This window comes from Notothenia coriiceps, unplaced genomic scaffold, assembly GCF_000735185.1.
Source record: "Notothenia coriiceps isolate Sejong01 unplaced genomic scaffold, NC01 NC01_scaffold00005765, whole genome shotgun sequence".
Classification (NCBI taxonomy): domain Eukaryota; kingdom Metazoa; phylum Chordata; class Actinopteri; order Perciformes; family Nototheniidae; genus Notothenia; species Notothenia coriiceps.
Genome location: NW_011338466.1, coordinates 87,785 through 107,882, shown reverse-complemented (window position 1 = coordinate 107,882; position 20,098 = coordinate 87,785). Strand labels below are relative to the sequence as shown.

Here is a 20,098-nt window from a genome sequence, read left to right as displayed (position 1 = left end):
CGAAGCAAGCGGCAAAAGAAATCCATCAATGGTAAGAAATTACTGCATGGAGGTATAGTATAAGACAATGGCCAGAAAAAAAAACATGTTTGGATTTTTATAATGTTCCAAAACGTTTTCTTTAATGAATGGAAGATGAGGCAGTGATTACTGTGTATAGTTTTGTTTTGTAGTGTAAAGGCAGAAATAGTTGTTTTAGTTATATTAGCATTATTCACTTTCTGTTTTCCAGTATACCAACATACTGTTTTTTTTAAACAAGGTCCGAGTACATGTCCTGAAGGCCCCAATGAGAGTGAAGAAACTGAAAGTGGGAATGGCACTGCCAAACGTTCAAGGCATAAAAGAAAAGGCCAACTGATAGAAGACGTGGTGATTGGTAAGTAACCTCAAAGGTGTCATGACTAAATCATAGGATAAGGGCTCCTTCTGCGTCTGTTAATCTGGTTATCAAATAAGTAGTTCATTTACCAATATTTTCAGTACCTTTCAGTTGACATGACTCAAATGATCAAAATGATCTTAGTGTCTAACTGTTCCCTGCTGTGTGTGTTAGATCCAGGGGTTCATTTCATCTGTGGTTTGTCTGATGTCAATCCCATCATCAATGAGACTGCTGAGCTAACATGTAAGCTCAGCAGTGAGGACTGTGAGGGAGCCTGGTTCAGAGACGGGAAAAAGGTCAGTCGTAAAGGTCAAACTCATCATACCGTGAAAATATTAACTTTTCAAGGACAGATACTGCATGGTTGCTTAGCAATCTCAACACCAGTTGGTTAACTTCCGTTTCATTTTCTGCTGTATAAGGGGAATGTGTGAATAAGTGACGTATTAATCATTGGTCGTTAATGACTTAAAATCAGAAGGCATTGTTAGTATCTGTCAAAAGGACCATCTACAAAAAAACACTGTTGCTGCTTGCTGGATAAGGACATTTTTCAGAGGAAAATTATATTAGCATTGTTGACTGACCCGAAAATTAATATTGTAAAATTGCTTTGTTGTTTTATTTCCCAAACATTTGGTAGTTTAGATACTTCAAGCCTACTAAGAACACCGAGACCGACAGAATCATTTTAGACCTGTAGTGTTGCTTAAGTGATTATAACTATAATTACTTATTGTTGATTCAGTGTTTCCCCAACCATTGTCTTGTCTTTTTATTTATATTTGTATATATAGCACTAAATTGCTAATCTATAACTACCGTCACTTTTCACATTGAACATGTGCTCTTTTATTAAATAAACTAAACGCTTTCATTTTAAGTTGTGAGTTTAGTGTTTTTGACCCTAAGAAACACTGATGCATTAATCAATAACAATAATCCACAGCTCCTCTCTCTGCTTGGGGAAACACTGTGATTGATTTGTTTATTTTCATCTGTCTGCCCTTTTTCGTTTCAGATATCTCCAGAAGACAATTTCAGTGTCATTAAAGATGGTGCGATCCATAAATTTGTCATAATCAGGTGTGAGGAAGAGCACACTGGGAAATACCGCTTTGAGGCAGACCATCGTAAAACAGAGGCTATGATCAACGTGAAAGGTTTGACAGTCCGTCATGAAAATAAGAAACTGATTTTATGAAGTATAACTGGAAAAGTAAAATATATACATTTACAGAAAAGGTCAGAATCAGGTCTCAGATAAATACGACTGAAATAACTAACCGACCCATTTTTGTAGATCCCCCAAGGTTTGACCCCGAAGACCTCGAGGCTTTTACTGAGTCTGTGACGGTGAAAGTGGGGCACAATGCAATCTTCAAACTGCAATTCGTTGGCCACGAACCCATCAAGATTAAGTGGTACAAAGAGGGAGAAGAGCTTCTAGATGACAACACCACAAAGATAGAGAAATCTGCATGTCACAGCCGCTTGCTGCTGAGCAGGTGCCAGAGGAAGGACACGGGAGAGATCAAGATTAAGCTCAAGAACGAACACGGCTTCATCGAGGCAATTTCCCAGTTAATTGTTCTTGGTGAGTGAATGATGCAGCAATTCAATACAGAGGAATCAATTTATCACCCACAGATTTTAATCTTAGGCTCTTCATAGCACAACAATACAAATGTCAGAGCAGTTCAAAGAAATAATTAACTCAAACTCCTTCAAGAAAAATATATTCTTAAAAAACGCTAATGGATTTGATTTGTGCAGCAAGCATTGAAGCACAGAGGAATTTGCTCTTGTAAGATCAAACGCAAACAGTAGTGTCATAAAATGCTTCATTGCTCATTCGCATAATTAGAAAAAGAATCAAGTCAGTCTTTTTTCTATCTGGTGAAAGGGAGCCACATTTCACTGAGCCCACCTGTGCCTGGACAGATGGAGGTATTTGCTTTCAAACTGCAGCTCTGTAATACTACTGAAAGGAGAAAGCAAAGTTGAATCTCGTTCGGTGGTAATGTGACAGGTTAAAGATGTGTTTTGGAAATATATTCAGCTCTTTACAAAAGTTATTAAGTTCAAGCCTCTGCTACGTCTGCCACCTTACACCTGTCAAATCTTAAAATAATTTTCTCTCAAGGAAAATGCTGTTTCTCTAGTTTAAATGCATAATTCATTGTCACATGTTTAAAGAAGTAAGGAAATGTGTCAAGCTCTAACAAGTACTTTATTTGATGTTTCAGACAAACCCACTCCCCCCCTGGGCCCTGCAGAGGTAACTGAGAGCTCAGCTAAATGTATTGAGTTTAGGTGGAGGCCTCCAAAGGATGTTGGAGGTTCACCAGTGACCAACTACATAATGGAGCGACAGCAGGTGGGACGAAACACATGGAAGAAATTAGGGGAAATCCCTGGGGTGGTCAGCTACTGTGACACAGATGTAGAACATGGACGGAAATATTTTTACCGTATCCGGGCAGTGACGGCGGAGGGTACAAGTGAAGTGATGGAGACTGATGAAATGCAAGCCGGCACACTAGGTGAGCCAAATTAATACCTCCGAGATGTCTGTCGGATCAGTTTGACCCACCTACTAATCTATAATCTTAAGAACAGGGATGCAACAGATGATAAAAGGACCCTTTCCATTTTTTTGTTCAATGCCTGTTAACTATATTTGAACATTTATTAGCAAATAACAAGAAACTTAACAAATCAAGACTTAGCCAATTGATAAACATATCAAATCAAAAAGTGGCATCTTTTTTTCTCTCCAGATCTGAAAAAAGTCCACTATATTGAACAGGTTTTCAATGCATTTCCATGAATATGTAAAAGAACAGCAAACCACAAAAAAAACGCAGCTGGTCAAAACAAACACAGGTTATTTACAGCACAGCGGCTGCCAGACACAAACAAAGAAACATGATACAAGCACACACAAAAAAAACGTGCACTTACTTATTGAAGTCTGCTTGAAGAACACTCCATCCACCAGCACTTCCTTCATGGAGTCAACGTTTTGAAGAAGTTTTCCAGTCAGGCCCAACAGTGAACAGAAACGTTGACAGTCTCATCCATGGTCGCAATCCACTCATCCCCTCAAGTTGTTGCTGTTGGAAACCAGTAACATTGGGGTTAGATAGCGAGAGAACTGTATTGCAGATGACACACATCTAATCAGCAGCTCAAAGACCACAAGGATTGATATTAGATATATAAGCTATACGAGATGGCTGACATTTGGTTTTATTGTGATCAAGGTTTTCTTTAATGTCAGCAAAAAGCCCAGACAGCACATGCTGGGAGAAAGACTGGGATGTGCTACAATTTAGCTGGATGTCTAATTGGCTAATTTAAGTAGGTTAGTGTTAGGGTTACCAGTTTATCAGCAGATCAACAACACCGGTTTGGGTCTTCCCCTGTTTATGTCTCTTGAAAAACTCTGGGGTAGATAACTTCTGCAGCTAAATGTCTCTATTAAATGATTGAATTATATCTGTATGGGAATTATTGTGATCAATTATTAACATTGAATTAATGTCCACTGATTGATGAAGAACGTTGTTTATTGAGAGAAACTAAACCAATAGCATTTTACCGTTTGTTTACATGACACTAAAGCCTACTACAGACCTTGATAACCAAAGAAACTAACAAAACAAAGAGTAAAATCGTGAGGAACTTCCTAGTTACGCCTTTCATGTAAAAGCCGTTGTTATATTTCAGACTTTAGCACTTTACTTTACACAATTAACTAGTTAGCTACACAGCTAAGTTAGCTAAGCATCCTTTAGTATCAAGGCAAACCTTCAGAAACGCTACAAGTGGTTTAACAACACTTACAACCATTTTGAAGAGGTTTCCAGATTCTTCAAACAAGTTTATATCCACTTCAAATGTTTTTCATCCGTCTGCTGATCAGTGAATTAAATGTCCAACTCATTTTTCAAATTGACTCAAATGCCCCAAACTGTTTGGCTGCGGTTCCCCTTTGGTAACCTTCCTTCAGGCAGGTGTGGCCTGTGCCAATTAAGGGTGTATGCACCAAGAAAACAAGATAACTGCAATAAATATTATAATAAATAAGAAAAAAACGTTATTTAGAAATGTCTCACTAAGCCATGACAGTATGACAGTCACCAGGAGTTCAACCATGATTAATTTAATCAGTGACTCACACCTGTACTTTTCATACAGCGATATGTCAAAAATACTTATTTGATCATCATACAATTCAGTTTCATTACCGCCCCCTGCTGCTCTTCTTTATCATTGCATCAGTGATCAGTCACTTGTTTTTATTTCGATCAAGAGCCCAAAACCCCCCAAAATGATGTTTTTTTTGTTACAATGATATGAGATAACAAGTTCACATTATTACACTTGAGAAATATAAAATAATTTACACGTTTTAGCTTAATAAATCACTCCATTAATGCATCAATTATCATTTAATTAGTTGATTAATTTTCTTTCACTCACTGAGAGGCTGAACATTTCATGACAGTGCTAATGTAAGATTAACAATAACAATAATTTACTGCACAGTTATAAGGTAGAGTGTTAATCAAGAGAAAACACAGGAAAGACCTTTGATGTCAGAGCAGTTTTTTTTCTTTGAACATGACCAGATTATAACTTCATTTCCATCAATACAGCATTGCTATTAAACTGAAGAGTCACACAACTGTAAAAAATAGCTCTGACTATATAATTTACCAATTTATCTCTGCATGTTTCAGCTTTTCCTGGCCCTCCAGCGCCTCCAAAGGTGGTCAGCGCCTCTGACGACTGCATCAATATTTCTTGGGCTGCACCAAATAAAACAGGAGGCTCACGTCTCCTGGGCTATATTTTGGAGAAACGCAAAAAAGGGAGTAATCTCTGGACTGTTGTCAATGCCATGGATGAATTTATAAAAGGTTTGTCCTTTTTATTTGATTGTAGTTTAATCCTGCAATGAAGACCATAAGACTGAGATTTTGTTGTTTTTAATTCTCTGATTTAGAAAAGAAATATGCAGTGAAAGATGTCGTGGTAGGGATGGAGTATGAATTCAGAGTCTCTGCCATAAACCTTTCTGGAGTCGGAGAAAACAGCAGCGCATCAGACTTTGTTTTTGCACGGGATCCAAAGGGTGAGCAACTTTTTTTCTAATGCTTAAAAATAAACAATAGATTGCACAATTTATATATTCATGAACACATTCTAAATGCATATGAAATCAATAACATTTGCCTAATAATGTGAAGCATTTTATTTGTATTGACGTTGAAAAGGATCATATTTATTAGACTTATAAAATGTCAGATCAGAAAATAACTACCTAAATCTTAAACATCTGACATTTGTAATTGCATAATCTTTATTGTTGTGTACCCCAGAGCCTCCTGGTAAAGTGATAGGCCTGAAGGTGACGGAAACTTCTTACACCCACTTTGTCCTGACCTGGACCAAACCTGAGGATAAACCTGGGGAACAGGATGAAGCAAAGGGATATTTTGTTGAGATTCGTCCTGCAGATTGCATTGAATGGTCCCGCTGTAACACCACCCTCATCATCACCACTTCCTTCCGTGTGAAAGGCCTCAGGCACATGGAGATGTACTGGGTGAGAGTGATTGCGTTTAATGATGGAGGAAATGGTGCTGCAGAGGAGCTGCCCAACTATGTCCTCGCAATGCCATCACCTGGTATGTTAATGCTTGTTGGAATATGTTGTTGGTTTGCAGCTTACATTGTGCAGAAAGTTAACAAGGGAAAGTTTGGGGACTGAAATCTACTTTATATTCTGTTTCTTTACAGTCCCATATCTCTTAGTACATATAATGTAATGCTTCTCTATATGATCAGTATTGTGTTGGATGTTTAAAGAAATATTTTCAGGGAACTGACCTTCCATTTCTCACTCTTTAAAACAAACCTCATGAAGTTAAACATTGTCCAAAGCACTTTTCATCATTTGTGCTCATTTTTCCAGTGAGGCCAAAGTTCACGAACCACAAAATGAAGAGTTTCATGGTGGTGAAGGCGGGGAACTCTGTCAGGATCACAGTGCACTTTGAGGTGACATTTCTACTTTAGCTTCATTATTGACAACACACTGAGGACAACTGGTTCTGCTAAACTAATCAGGAGGAAAACCCTGAGGATACATTCAGGCCTGAAACATTGCATTGCTAATGTTCTTTTCCACAGGCCTCTCCACGCCCGACTATTACATGGGTGAAGGACAATGTGCCAGTGTCAAAGAGAGTTACAGTCAGTAACTCTGACGGCTCGTCCCAGCTGCTGATCCCTTCCTCTGAGCGCTCTGATTCTGGCATCTACTCCATTCTGGTGAAAAATATGGCAGGACAGGAGACATTCAGTACAGAGGTCAGGGTCACAGGTAAAACTAAAACAATAACACTGTATATTTTCTATATCAAAGAAGTGTTAATGAATGAAACACTAAAACTGATTGTGGTTACAGATGATCCGAAGCCCCCTGGTACGGTAGAGCTGGATGAAAATGTGCCCGGCACAGTGACAGTGATGTGGGAACCGTCTCCTGATGAGAAGCGTGATGACCGCCTCCACTACACAGTGTCGAAACTGGACTCCACTAAACGCACATGGACCATAGTGGCTGACAGACTCTTCAATAACAGGTTCACAGTATGCAACATCATGCACGGGAGGGAATATCATTTCCGGGTGTATGCCAAAAACGACATGGGCATCTCTGCACCGTCAGAGTCACCAACCTGTAGGAGGGAGAAGAAGAAAGGTAAGTTGGTAAGAAAATCTTAATATTCACAGGGAACATCCTAACTTTTTGTAATTTCTTGCAGAGAAATTCATGGTGTATATACCGACCATTAAGGACTGTGATTTGCGATGTGCTCCAACCTTCATTGTACCGTTGAAGTTTCACACTGCACCAAAAGGCTATGAGTGCTACATGAGCTGTGCAGTGAAGGGAAACCCCCCACCTCGTATCACCTGGTATCGGAATCACATCAGCCTGAACACTAATACCAACTATTACATCTCCAACACGTGTGGAGTTTGCTCCATGTTGATTCTCCACGTAGGCCCCAAAGACATGGGGGAGTACACCATCTCTGCAGAGAACGCCCTGGGACGGGCTGAGTGCTCCACCACCCTCAGTGTCAGTGGTGAGAGAGACACTTTATTTCAAAGGATAGGTGAATTAAAGAACATACTCAATGATGCTAAACAATTTATCTCTTTCTTACAGAGTGAAGACACTAAAGGCCCCACAATATGAGCAGTGTTTATTTTAAAGTTTAGATATTTTACATGTTGTTTAAATTGAAGTGTCGCTTGGATATAATGCAACATTTACAATAGGAAAAGATGGAATTTTGTTTAAACTGTATTGCTTAGAAAAACAAAACAATACTCAAATAAAACAGTTCATTGGATGGTTTTAAAACGTTTTTGTCACAGAGTTTTCTGTCTCATGGTTCAAATCAGAGATGGCTGTGGTTCGACATTATCTTTTCACAGCTGATTGTTGATATTTTTGCACTACAGATTGTGAAACTATACTTATCTGACACCAGACACATAACACGCAAGATGCTGACAATCTGTGTTTCTGCTCATGTTCTTCCTAAGTCTTTTTTGAGACTCTTGTTATTCAAAAGGCAACATGCTGTGCGTACAAACTGTCATCTAACAGGAAACATGTCCAGGTGTTCCCGCTGTGTCTATCCTATACATGTGAGAGTGTCATTTGTCACTACCTATTTGTATGCTTTTATTGTCTGTCCATAGCCTTTAGGCATTTTATCTATTTGTGTACAATGTTCATTGTGAAGCACTTTGGCAAACCTTCTGTTATTAAAATGTGCTATAAATAAAGTGGATTGGATTGGATTTGTGTTAAGTAATGTCAACCTGTCCAACCTGCTTATTGGGGTCTAGCCCTCCCTGCAAAGAAAAAAAAGGTGGTACTACACAAGCCCTAAAAAAAAATCATTAGTCAAAGTTGAATCTGTGCAACAGGAAAAGTCAATCATTTGTAAGAACCCCTCCCTTTAAATCCACAAACAACAGGAAAAAATGCAGCACCAATGGCAAATAGGCTAAGTATAAAAAAGCGAGAAATCAAGAAAACCTAATTAATTAGACTATAGGATTAACAGGCAATTTAACCAAAGTGCAGTTTCAATTGAGCATTCAACCGTTAAATGAAGGTCAGATAGAGTATGGAAACAGCAAAGGCCAAGAAGATGTTGACATCTCAAATACCAAAGGTGACCTTTATCTCTGTGTAAACTGTAGCCTACGATGAACAAAGGTTAATTGATTAAATTAATCCCGATCAGCAGGAGGGTTTCCATGCAGTCACAGTCATGTCACCTCATTGTAACCCACTGAGGGGACCACATGCTGCAGTAATAAATAGCCCAGGGAAACCGTACGTGTAGTTTTTCTATTAGAAGACAGCAATGCACATGGTGGTAGAGGCTCAGCCACTCCTGGTGCCGACCTTCCCCCACCCCCGACTCCCCCTTCCTCTTCCTGAATGGAGGATCACGCCTCCTCGGTCCACGCCTCCCTTTCTGCCTCATCCTCCTCTCTGCCTCTTCATCAGAACCCGCTGCAGCCTCTCGGTTCTTTAATGCACTTTGATTGAATCCATCTCGATCTGTGCAGCGCTGCGCTTGAGGAGCCTCAACATTTAAACCTCTTTACTTTGCTTCTGCTTTGTTTGACCCTCCGGCTCCTTGCACACCACCTCGCCTGCCTAGAACATTGTGTCCTTTGTGGGGGAAAATGACTGCAAAACATCGCAAAGGGAAGAACAACTACAAACATGAAGATAACTTTTTCAAAAACGATGTCACGGAGACAGAAGTTCGCGGTGGGGGGAACAACATCGCTCTCCACTTGGTTTTATTCCTGCTGATAGTAATATGCGGTGCTACTGGCTCATGGTTCTGTTTCCAGCAGCACCAAACTTTAACCTACTTAACAGACAATCTCATGGGCATGCAGATGAAAATAGTGAAGCTACAGTCGTCCCACGAAGATATGAGACAGTCAAATAACCAGGTAAGTAATTGAAAGTTGCTTTGAGAATGTGGTAATCACCTGAGTTTGCAGCCATTCACAGAGCAACACGCCTCCTTCCATAGTCTAAAAATATCCTGTCATGAAAACACTAGAAATCTCTTCTAATTTCCACAAGAAAAGGCCCCAGCACACAGTTTCTTATAAGTAAGGAAAGTGCAGGCCTTATATCAGATTTCAAAATGTCAACAGCTTGACTGCTGTGAGTAGCACACGTCGCTGCTATTTCTAACATCCACACAGCTGCTGACGTTTGTAATGAGGATTATTCCTGACCTACTCCTGCAGGGACTTGATCTCACACTACAGAAAATCAAAAGTGATCTGCTTTTATAATTCAAGTAAAACATGCTTTTAGAGCTGTATAGAGGATGCTGCCTGTGGTGGAAATTCCACACTTAATCACCTTCTGGTAAGAAAGTAACAAAGATACAAGCTCAAACCAAAAATGTGTTATTTAATAAAGAGTTATAGCATTTAACAGAATCAATTTATTTCCAGCTGGAAGGACAGATAACCCTGCAACAATGTGTACTAAAGTTACACAGAAAAGCAATGACTTTATACAGGGAAGAGACACAGGAAGAGTATTCATTCAGCTAGGTCATTTCATTACAGTCTTTAAGAAAGGTGGGGGGCAGACAGAAGGGGAAGTATTGCATGGTAATTACAACCCTAACATTCATATGATAATTGCCTGACAATGGTCAAGGCGACACCCTTCTGTCTGAGATAGTGTTACTGTTAAAAGGCAATCATAAAGTGTTCCATCTGAGTTTGTGAGATTACACATTGTTTTTTTAAATACTGTGTTGGTTTCCTATACTTTTAAATATCTGTAAAAATGAACTGACCACTGCAAACAGAGGTTCATGGCTGCCTTGAGTTGTATTTCACTCCACCTGTGTTTCCCAACCATGTTGAAGTTGCTCCACGCAGAATTATTTTAACTTTTTAATAAAGCAGTTAAACAAAACAATACGATCCACCCACTCCCTTCTTCTCTTATGCAACACTTGACGTTCCGGTAATTTAATGTGGCAAAACATTTGCATGAGAGCAGCTTTGCTAGCTCAGTCTTGTTACAGACATACTTCCTGAATCAGCAGTTAATTTTTTTTTGTGACTCATACATTTGCTGATGTGCACAATACTAATTGGCTGACAGGAACATACTGTACGTAACTGAAAAAAACACCAGTTTGTCACCTGCAACTTTTTGCAAGTAACTATAGTTTTATGTTCTGTCCAGGCATGGTTGGTTAGATTCTGATATTGGTTTAACTAATTAGATCATCCTGGACAGTTTCTGGGTAGTTACTCTCTTGGAGCATTTGATTGCTTTACCATGACAGTGATTTAATGAGAACAAATTAGAATTTGAACAGAATCTACCAAATGATTCCTAAAAACACTTTAAGGTAGGAGCAATGCAGTTTTTGTAAGTACATTATTATAATAATATAGCATTTTAATATAAATTAATTTTGGCATCTTAGAGGTCTGGGACTTTTATATAATTTTCATAGTGTTGGGACCCATTTATACAGTAGATAGAGACTGCACCATCTCAGGCAGAGTGATGGTTACTCCAAGTGGCCATTTTGACTCAACATCCCTCCTGTATGTCTCTTTACAGCAGCAAGCCTCAGAGAGCATGGAGATCCGCCTGAATGCCCTGGAGGACTCCTACGCACTGGCCCAGAAACAGGCGGGCATGGCCTTGGCTACAGCTGAGCAGCTCAGGACGTCTGACCTCCCCGCTCAGGTGATGTCTCTCCACACGGAGATGAAGAACCGCCTGGCGGAAATGCAGCAGGCCACAGTGTCCCTGGAGCAGCTGAGCCAGCTGCAGAGCATGCTGAGAGGCAAGAGCGAGGAGTTTGAGGTGGTCAGGATCCAGGTGGAGGGTCTGTCCACGCTGAGCGACCAACTGTCCCAGAAGGTGGAAGGCTTGACGGGGAGCATGGGAGAGGCCGAGTCGAAACTGGATGAGGTGGCCACGCTGAGCGCCAGCATGGACGGACAGGCGGCCGAGGTGCAGATGCTGAAGCAGCAGCTGGAGAACTACCAGGCTCAGATGGAGGCCAGCACTCTGGAGATGGCTAATGTCAGGTAGGCTGTGGAAAAAATCTGCTGCTTTTTGGAGCAGTGGAGAAAATAGCACACCTCCTCTGACCCATGACTTTATGTTGACTTTGACAAAGCCCTGTTGTCGGCCACTGTCTCTGTGTTACTCCAGACCTGAGTCTTTAGGCCTCATGTTCACATTGTGAGATTGTCCTGATTTGTATAAACATCTCTATTATAATGATTTTTAAAGCTGAAAGGTTTGCATAACATTTGTTTGCAGAGTGAGCTCTCTTTGAAGCTCATGTAAAAAAAAAAAATGGAAATGTGGTTCACAGGCTGTTGTTGCACACTAGAAAAGCTATGTAATGAAGCTATCTGTGTCTATTTTAACAATAAGTGCTCAGGCTTCAAGGGACTTCACAATACTTTATTATGTTATTTCTTCTGACATTTCTTTCCCCAAAACTGAAAACAATTGAAATGGAGATCTTAACTTAAAACCTCTCACTGTGTCTTCTGTCTTTCAGAGGGTTGATCGAGAATGAACAGCTCCAGCAGGGCAGCGTGGAGGAACAGGTTGAAACGGTACGTCAGAGTCTGCAGGATCAAAACTCAGCTGCAGAACATACAGGAGCAGGTTACCTAGGAAACCAACTCACAAGCGAATCATATTCGCCCTGATAATCAGACTGAATCGCTAGCGTGACAGTGTTCTCATGTCAGGCAATTGGTTTCGCAGGAAGATTATATTGACATTTTTAATCCCTCCCACAAAACCCTGATTGGTCGATTAATGATACTTAAACTGGTTATAATATATCTCAATACAAAGACATTCCTAAATTGCTGAACAAATCTAAGATATGTAGGGTTGTTGAGAGGCCTGTAACCAGACTTAAGATATGTCTCTGTATATAAAGATGTGTAAGCCTTATTAGGCTTTAAAAAAGTTTGAAAATGTAAAGTTTAAGAAGCAGTTTACACTTTCGAATATCTCTAATTGTAGAGCATGCATGAGCACACAAACTGTCTGCACACATTACTATTTCTGTTCACTGTGTGCCCAAAGGGAACTCTAATGAGAGTTTCATCTCATTAATTTGAAGAAGCTAATTGCCTGGCATGGTATCTCCGAGGAATTCACATCTACACTTACCTTCATACAGTATATTATAGATTATAGTTTTGTTTGTCATTTCTTCTCATACTGTTTACAGAGACACCTGGATGTCCAAGTAGCACACTTGTAAATTATTGTGACATGATTGAGGTGCAGACTGTGGTCTTCTAAAAACTCATGATGTATTTGATTGCTTTCCATTGCTGTAGCCTGTGGAAGAGGTAGCTCCCGCGGTCGAGGAAGAGGCAGCTGCAGCACCTGAAGAAGTGGAGGAACTTCCTGCAGATGTAGAAGAAGAGGCATCCAATACTGAGGCAGAAGGAGCAGGAGAGGAAAGCGAAGAAGAGGCAGCTGCACAGGAAGTAGCCCCTGTGGAGCAGGAGGACTCTGTGACAGATGAAGCTGCTCCTGCAGAGGAGGCTGAGGAAGAGGAGTCTGTAGAGGAGACCCAGGAAGCAGAGGAGGAGGTGGTGTCTGAAGGAGATGGGGGACTGGAAGAAAAGGAAGTGTTAGAAGAAGAGGAAGAACAGCAGGATGTAGCAGCTGAAGAGGAGGCGGAAGAGACGGATGAAGAAGAGGAGCCATTTGAAAATGATGCTTCACCAGAAGATGAATGTAAGTGAAATTATAGTGAGAAAACTTCTTGTGCAAACAAGATCTGTGATATAACTAATTATTTCTTGTTTTTTCCTGTTTTACAGAGTGCATATCGCCGGAAAGGAAACAATTTCCACACAGGACATATCAAGAAAGGAGAATGGCAACTTTTCTCAGTACAAAATCACCGTCAACAATAGGACAGATACTGTAGAACGCATTATTGATTGCTGTTGTTTTGGTGCCGTTTTACATGGTTGCTCTTTGAAAGGCAGACCTCAGTCAGAAGAAATTTGTCACTACGCTGGACCTCAAAACATGAGTTTGGAAATGGGTGATTCAGGGTGTTCCTGCCAATAACAACCTCAGAAGCCTTAATCCATAAAATAATGACTTGTCTTTCTACAGAGCTTTTTCCACTTTTCATCAATCACACTTTTTGTCAAGTTTAGTATCTGTAATAAGCTGGAAAACTCTAAGCCAATGCCATAAGAAGAAGTTACTGCCTAAACTGTTTGTCAATGCACTTGAAGCCATAAGTAATGCCTGTTTTTGTTACAGTAACTAAATGTCTCCCAGTTGTTTACACAGACAACATGGGCAACTACAGAGCTAACAAAATAATTTTAAAAAAAAGCATCTTTGATGAGACAAACAAGAACTATTCCTGTCTTTATAGTATAGGACAAACTGTAGTTGATAGATTTTTTTTTTTTACTTTTGAAAGCACTGTGTTTCAGTGCTTTAAAAACTGGAGGTTTGCTTTGACCCAACACTTTCCTTTAACTGATTACACCCAGACACCTGTAGTTTGTAATATACAGTGGTCTTAAAGTCCTCTACCAAGAACTATTTCAGGAACATCATCCTACTGCTTTCTTACTTTTTATTCAGATTCTAATTTCTCTTCAGACTATGCATCATGTAATGCTGTTGTGAGCCACAATACAAACAGAAATGACATGCATTATTGTCCCTTTTAATAATGCTTGGAAAAAAGCAGTTTTCTGTAACTATTAAAAGAGCTTTAGGAATAAACTGCTGTCCAGGATTAAAGATTGTGGCACATAACGGCATCTAAATCTTGTGTGGCATTGAAATACACACTGAGGTAGACTCACAAATGGTTAGTTGTAATCAAAACAACACCAATAAGAACTCAAATCATCACTGTTGGTACCAATAAGTTAACATTACAGCTGCAAATGTAGAGCTTGTGTGTGAAGACAGCCACATGACAGGTTAGAGCAAGCCAACAGAAGGACTGCCTAACACTGCAGAGTCATGTTGGACGTTTAAGGAGAAGAAACTTCCACTGAACCAGAAACTTGGATCGAAACGTCACCAGATCTGAACTCGGTTGAACATGTCTGGGAACAATAGAAACACACAAAGGACAAAGAACACATAAGGTCTCATCACAAGACTCAAGTTCTCTAATGTGCTCTGAAGACAACTGGATAATGTGAATTCTCAAATAAGGCAGAAAGAATGTGATTAGGGCAAATAATAGACATATCAACTAATAATGATATCTAATGTGTTGTTTTAATATTACCTCTTTGGAGACATGACAAATGTGTACATGGTCATGCTTCAAACATGTGTAATGTGTTTCTGTAGCCATTCTGCAAGTTCTTGGTATTATCATAAAACCTGGGTGCCACTGTACAATTTACTGAGACTTTTCACTTTTACAAAATGCAGTTTTTGCCAATACATTGGTTACTGTCAGTATGAGATTCATGTTTTTAAAATAAACCTTGGTTCTTTGAGTTTTGTATACTTGATTATGTGCTGTTGTGCCATACAAAATTCACATTGATCATATTACATTAACAGAAATTGGAGCTGGATGTCTTTAGGGCCAAAGCCTGATATAGCTCAACCCTAAGTGTTATAGAGTTCAGGTTGTATCCAAAAATCTATTTAAACACAACATTGATTTATTGCGATGAAAATGCTCACTATAACAGCCAGCCCAAAGACGGAAATAGTCCCTAACAAATGAAGTATTTATTCGTGTTTATAATGTGTTTTATGTGCGTATACTTTGGAAGGAAACAATCTTTCAACTGTAGAATTACATTTTGTTTTAGGGGTAACCATAATTTGCACTGTTTTGCAGCTGTTTGCAACCTAAATATCCCCCAAAGAACAGATGCCAGCTTTGCATTTTTTGTTGGACTGAATAGGTCAGGGAAGATAGAGTTATGTCATCACATGACCAAAGCATGTGTCGTGCATGCTACTTGAGCCCTCAATGTGTGTTTGACTGAATGAATGAATAACTGGGCTTTCTAGGTTTCACCATGCTGGGACAGAAGGAGATTGCAACACACTAACATGGGAATATAACATACAACTTATATAAATAAAACAAAATGGTTGCATGGCAATAAAACATGCCACTTAATAGATTTTTTAAAGTACATACACAAATGTGCCGCTTTTAAGCATTTGAGGACTGATCTAAAATAAAAGAAAAAGGCCTGTTGTCTAAGTTGTCAGTTTTGGAACTGACTTGTACAATCTTGACAGTCTTCAACATGCATCTTTGAAGCCGCCCTGTTTTGGTTTTGGGAGGTTCCTCTTCGCTGTGGTGTGTCATAGGTTGTTGTGCATGTAATTGGTCTGCAAAGGCTAAAAACGAAAAGTTCCTTCCAGAACGAGTTTCTCTCCCACACACTCCCCTCCTGCCTGAAACACCTCCATTGGATTCCTTTGTTTTCTTAAGTAACATAGTGACATCACTATGTACCATTTGCGCTTCTATTGGCCAACGCTCCAACAAATTGTACTTGATGTGCCAAGGCGTGGGCATTTCCGACAGCCAGCTAACCAATCAGAGCAGACTGGGCTGTGGTTTCAGACAGAGGGTGAAAAGAGTCACAGTAAAGGCACAAAATACAAATATGAACCTTTTCATCGGTCAAAGCTGAATCAAGGTGGTTACGGCATGGAAACAATGTAAAATAAACATACTTTTTTTTTATTAATGGGCAAAACTGTTTATAGGTTCAGTAAGTAACTACATACACATTGGCAAAGAAATCTCTTGAATCACTAAAATGCAGTAAAGCTACTGCAAATTGTAATTAACTACTACCCAACACTAATTATTAAATATTACCACAATCAACATTGTGTTTGCTGCACATGTTGTCAACTGAACCAAAGTGTGTACTGTTAGCTTGCTTGCAATAGACACTGGCAGACAGATGGTCTAAATCGATTGTATGCACATCACTCAGATGGACAGGAAGTCTCTCCCTCCCTCTCTCTCTCCACTCGCCGGTAACAGTCATTGTGTTCAGCCTCTCCCACTCAGCACTGCTGCAGTATCCCTGCTCCTCACTCTCTGACCTTCCACAGGCACCATGCAAGCATTTGTTCCAAGGTAAGTTTCAGAAGGACTGAGTCATGCTGTTATATTTCAAAATCTTTATTTTCAGCCTGCCAAGAATACACTGTCTTGGCATCGCTCCTGGTCCTCATGTTTGTCATCTTAATGTGTGGGAACTATTCTCTGTGTAGGTGCTGTGGGCCTGTTTGAACTGATGTAATGGGAGCCTGTAGTTTACTTTAGGGGCTGTAAATTAGTCCCTGTCATGATTAGCTTTTGTATGTACATAAGTAATTATTGGCTCAGGGATATTATTCTTAGCAACTATTTTAGCATATTTATTAGGAACATTCTTTATTAAGTTTGCTTAAGAGGAGCATTTGCCTAAACGCAACTCATCTGCTGTGGATCTGTTTGGGAGCTAGCTTATTGTGGGGTATTTTACTGTGTCATTTTGTGGGATCACCCTATATACTATAGTCCATATGCTATGCTTTCTACATTAGACAGCTTTGAGCAGCTCGCTGACTCTCAGGCAGGATTCAGGGTGACTCCAGTCCTGGGAGATCAATAGCAGTAAAGCGTAGCAGCAGAGCATGGCGGTCAGCTCTCGGTGTAAAACATGAGCCTCTCCACTGATGCTTGCTCAGCTCTTTCTATGTGTGTGTTAAGCCTCTTGGGGAAATCGAGCTGAGGTCTTGAGGACACGATGAAAATGCATTTTCAAAACCTCTTGCCTCTCTAATTTGATCTACTTCCTGTTGAAATTAGATGTTGAGATGGTGCATAATGCGGGGGGAATCTATTAAAGAGTGTAAACCAGCTGGGTGTTACACCAGCATAAGGCACAATTAAGGAGACTCAGCAGGAGGTTGAGGAGTGTGGCTGCTGGGCATTTTCTTGCATTATTAATAATAAAGATGTACCTGGTATATTATAAATTGTTCACAATCTTAAAAATGTTGTATAGCGTTATATCAATCAACACACTAAGGCTGTATTACCAACTTAGCATAGTGGTCAACTGCCACAAGGACATATATATAAGACTTAAACACATACATATCGACTTTAACCAGTCCTTTTATATAATCTAATTGTGTGGCTTGTCTCAAAGAGGATTGCCTATTTTTAAAATGTCAACAGTTTTTATTATGTCAAACACATTTCGCAAATGAGGTGTAAGTGAGCCTAGCAGTTAGAAATCAAAATCAGAATACCTTTATTAGTCCCACAGAAGGGAAATGTACTTTGTTACAGCAGAAAAAGAGTCAAAGACAGCTTAATGTTACGTAGAAGCATGCATACAAAAGTATTAAAGTAAAAAAAAAGTTACAATATAATAAGAAATAGAATAAAATTAAGTGAAAGTTACACAATTTACAAAATACACATCCTGTAACAGTTCTTAGGATTTAGCAGCCAGGTATATATTGCAGTTATTAACGACATATATATTGCACATATTTAACATAGTTGAAAGTGTTTAACACTAATAAAAGTATTTTTGGATTGAGTTTGACTTATAATATTATTCAGGTCCAATTAGTATCTTACTCATTACGGTTGCTCCATTTAATTTGTTTAAGTATTTGATAACACCATTGTTGATTTTAACAAGGCACAGCACTGTAAAACATTAAAAAAGAGTTGGATTGATAAGGACTATAGGGTTTGTCTCTGTCTGCTCTATTTGCCCTGAACAGAATTTGTATACCGTCTTCTGTTCTTTGTGTATATTTCTTTGACAGTGCCCCGTTAAAGTGCTATTATTTGAACTACGTTACCCATTATATTTGTACCCACCCAGGTCATACCTGACACCGGTGAGGGATGAAGAAGCGGAGTCTCAGAGGAAAGCGAAGTCTCGTCATGCCAGACAGACCCGGAGGTCAACACAGGTAAACAACACGTGGCTGACAGAGGCTCAGGTTTTATTGGATTGTGTGTTGGCTGTTGACAGATGAAGCTGTATGACTGCCCTGCAGGGCGTGACTCTGACAGACCTTAAAGAGGCTCAGAAGACCACCGGAGCGTCTCCAGCTGAGAGACAGACAGAGGAAGGGATCTGTCTGAGGAAAGGCTCTTCCGATGACAGGAGGGTCAGAATCAGCCCGACAGAATCCACAGGGACAGAGATCAGCACGAAATGGAGCAAAATGGACGATGTAAGTCAAAGGAATTTGTGAATATAGGCTTTTCTCTGCAGAAGTGATTCGTTTGTGACTTTAGAGGACGTCTCAGATTCATTGTTTATCTTGTGCATGTGCAGCAGGGAAACATTGAACACAGGTTAGAAGCCATCGCTGAGTCTCCAATGCCAAACCTTCCATACTCGTCTGCTGCTGGATCCTGTGGCCTGCTCAGCAACACCTCATTCAGAGGTCAGTGTTTGTGTTATTGAAATAGTTTTGTCTTCATTTCCTCATTTTCTGGGATATCACAGTCTCTATTGCTATATAATCATGATATTTGCAACGATCGTAATATATAATTCACAAATTGGGCAATCTACTGAATCATGTACTTAACTAGTTTTTGATTCGACTAGACTTTTAATTTGTTATTATTTGCAATGCCTTGTTTTGTTTTATGCTGCTGCAACAAAAATGTTTCCCAAAGTAAATCTTATCTTATAAGAGGACAAGGGGAAACCATTATGTTATGCTTATTTCTTTTAGCTAAGAAAGAGGGCCTGGGTCTCCAACATTCAGTGTTGTGTCATTGTTTGTTTTCAGCAGTGATTCATAGATGCGTGTACTTACATCCTATTTGCAGCGGGTGAAAGGATGTGGAGAGATGAAAATCAGAACCCTGTTGAAAAGGCAGCAGAGATGACCTTTGCTACAACGCTGCAACAGAAACGACATTTCTGTGAGCGTTCAGAATACAACACTGCAGAGGTTTGTTGGGGAAAAGCATGCTTATAAATCATAGAAAGAAAAAGGAAAGCAATTGATCCCTCAGCTGCTGGCTGTTGAGTAGTTTCCTGTTGGTTTTCTTTAGTACCACTAGATGGAGCCAAAACATGTCCCTATTTTGTTATGCCATGCCGAGAGTGAATATTTCCAGCTCACTTTATACAGAATACTCTTATACATTAAGATCCCTTAAGATGTTTTATTTGGCTCATGACATACTTAATATATCATCAATGGTATATAAAAAAGGAATCTGAATACTGATTTATTTCCCACAATTTTAACGGGTCAATATTCATTAGCGCCATTGTTTCATAATTCACATCCTGTCTTTCCTACACCCAAAGCTAAGTACGCTTCAAAGGCAGCCAATCCCTCTCTGATGCAATATTTTGAGATGCACCGCAATCGTAGTTGTGAAGCATGTGTTCAGAGATTCTGTTAACTAGAAGCGCTGCTTAATGTCTCACAGAAGGACAGTCCAGGAGGACCAGCCACCCCGCCCTCCTCTCTCTTAGAAAGACAGTCCAGGAGGACCAGCCACCCCCCCCTCCTCT

The 20,098-nt window shown here is 39.8% G+C and overlaps 1 protein-coding gene and 1 long non-coding RNA gene across 2 annotated transcripts in view; both read left to right on the top strand.

Moving 5' to 3' along the window:
- LOC104943148 (immunoglobulin-like and fibronectin type III domain-containing protein 1) overlaps nucleotides 1-7,728 on the top strand; it is a 10,394-nt gene extending 2,666 nt beyond the window's left edge. Inside the window, exons 3-13 of the mRNA XM_010768474.1 lie at nucleotides 557-681; nucleotides 1,407-1,548; nucleotides 1,689-1,982; nucleotides 5,137-5,316; nucleotides 5,403-5,531; nucleotides 5,779-6,087; nucleotides 6,375-6,460; nucleotides 6,593-6,785; nucleotides 6,870-7,166; nucleotides 7,231-7,557; nucleotides 7,641-7,728. Coding sequence (XP_010766776.1) covers nucleotides 557-681; nucleotides 1,407-1,548; nucleotides 1,689-1,982; nucleotides 5,137-5,316; nucleotides 5,403-5,531; nucleotides 5,779-6,087; nucleotides 6,375-6,460; nucleotides 6,593-6,785; nucleotides 6,870-7,166; nucleotides 7,231-7,557; nucleotides 7,641-7,645 — 2,087 coding nt within the window. The 3' untranslated portion in view covers nucleotides 7,646-7,728. The remainder of the gene's footprint in view (nucleotides 1-556; nucleotides 682-1,406; nucleotides 1,549-1,688; nucleotides 1,983-5,136; nucleotides 5,317-5,402; nucleotides 5,532-5,778; nucleotides 6,088-6,374; nucleotides 6,461-6,592; nucleotides 6,786-6,869; nucleotides 7,167-7,230; nucleotides 7,558-7,640) is intronic.
- An 8,870-nt stretch (nucleotides 7,729-16,598) lies between these two features.
- Nucleotides 16,599-18,678, top strand: LOC104943146 (uncharacterized). Its single transcript, XR_798085.1, has 3 exons — nucleotides 16,599-16,674; nucleotides 18,431-18,521; nucleotides 18,609-18,678. It is a non-coding gene; the product is annotated as an uncharacterized lncRNA (long non-coding RNA).
- Nucleotides 18,679-20,098: the final 1,420 nt, after the last annotated feature.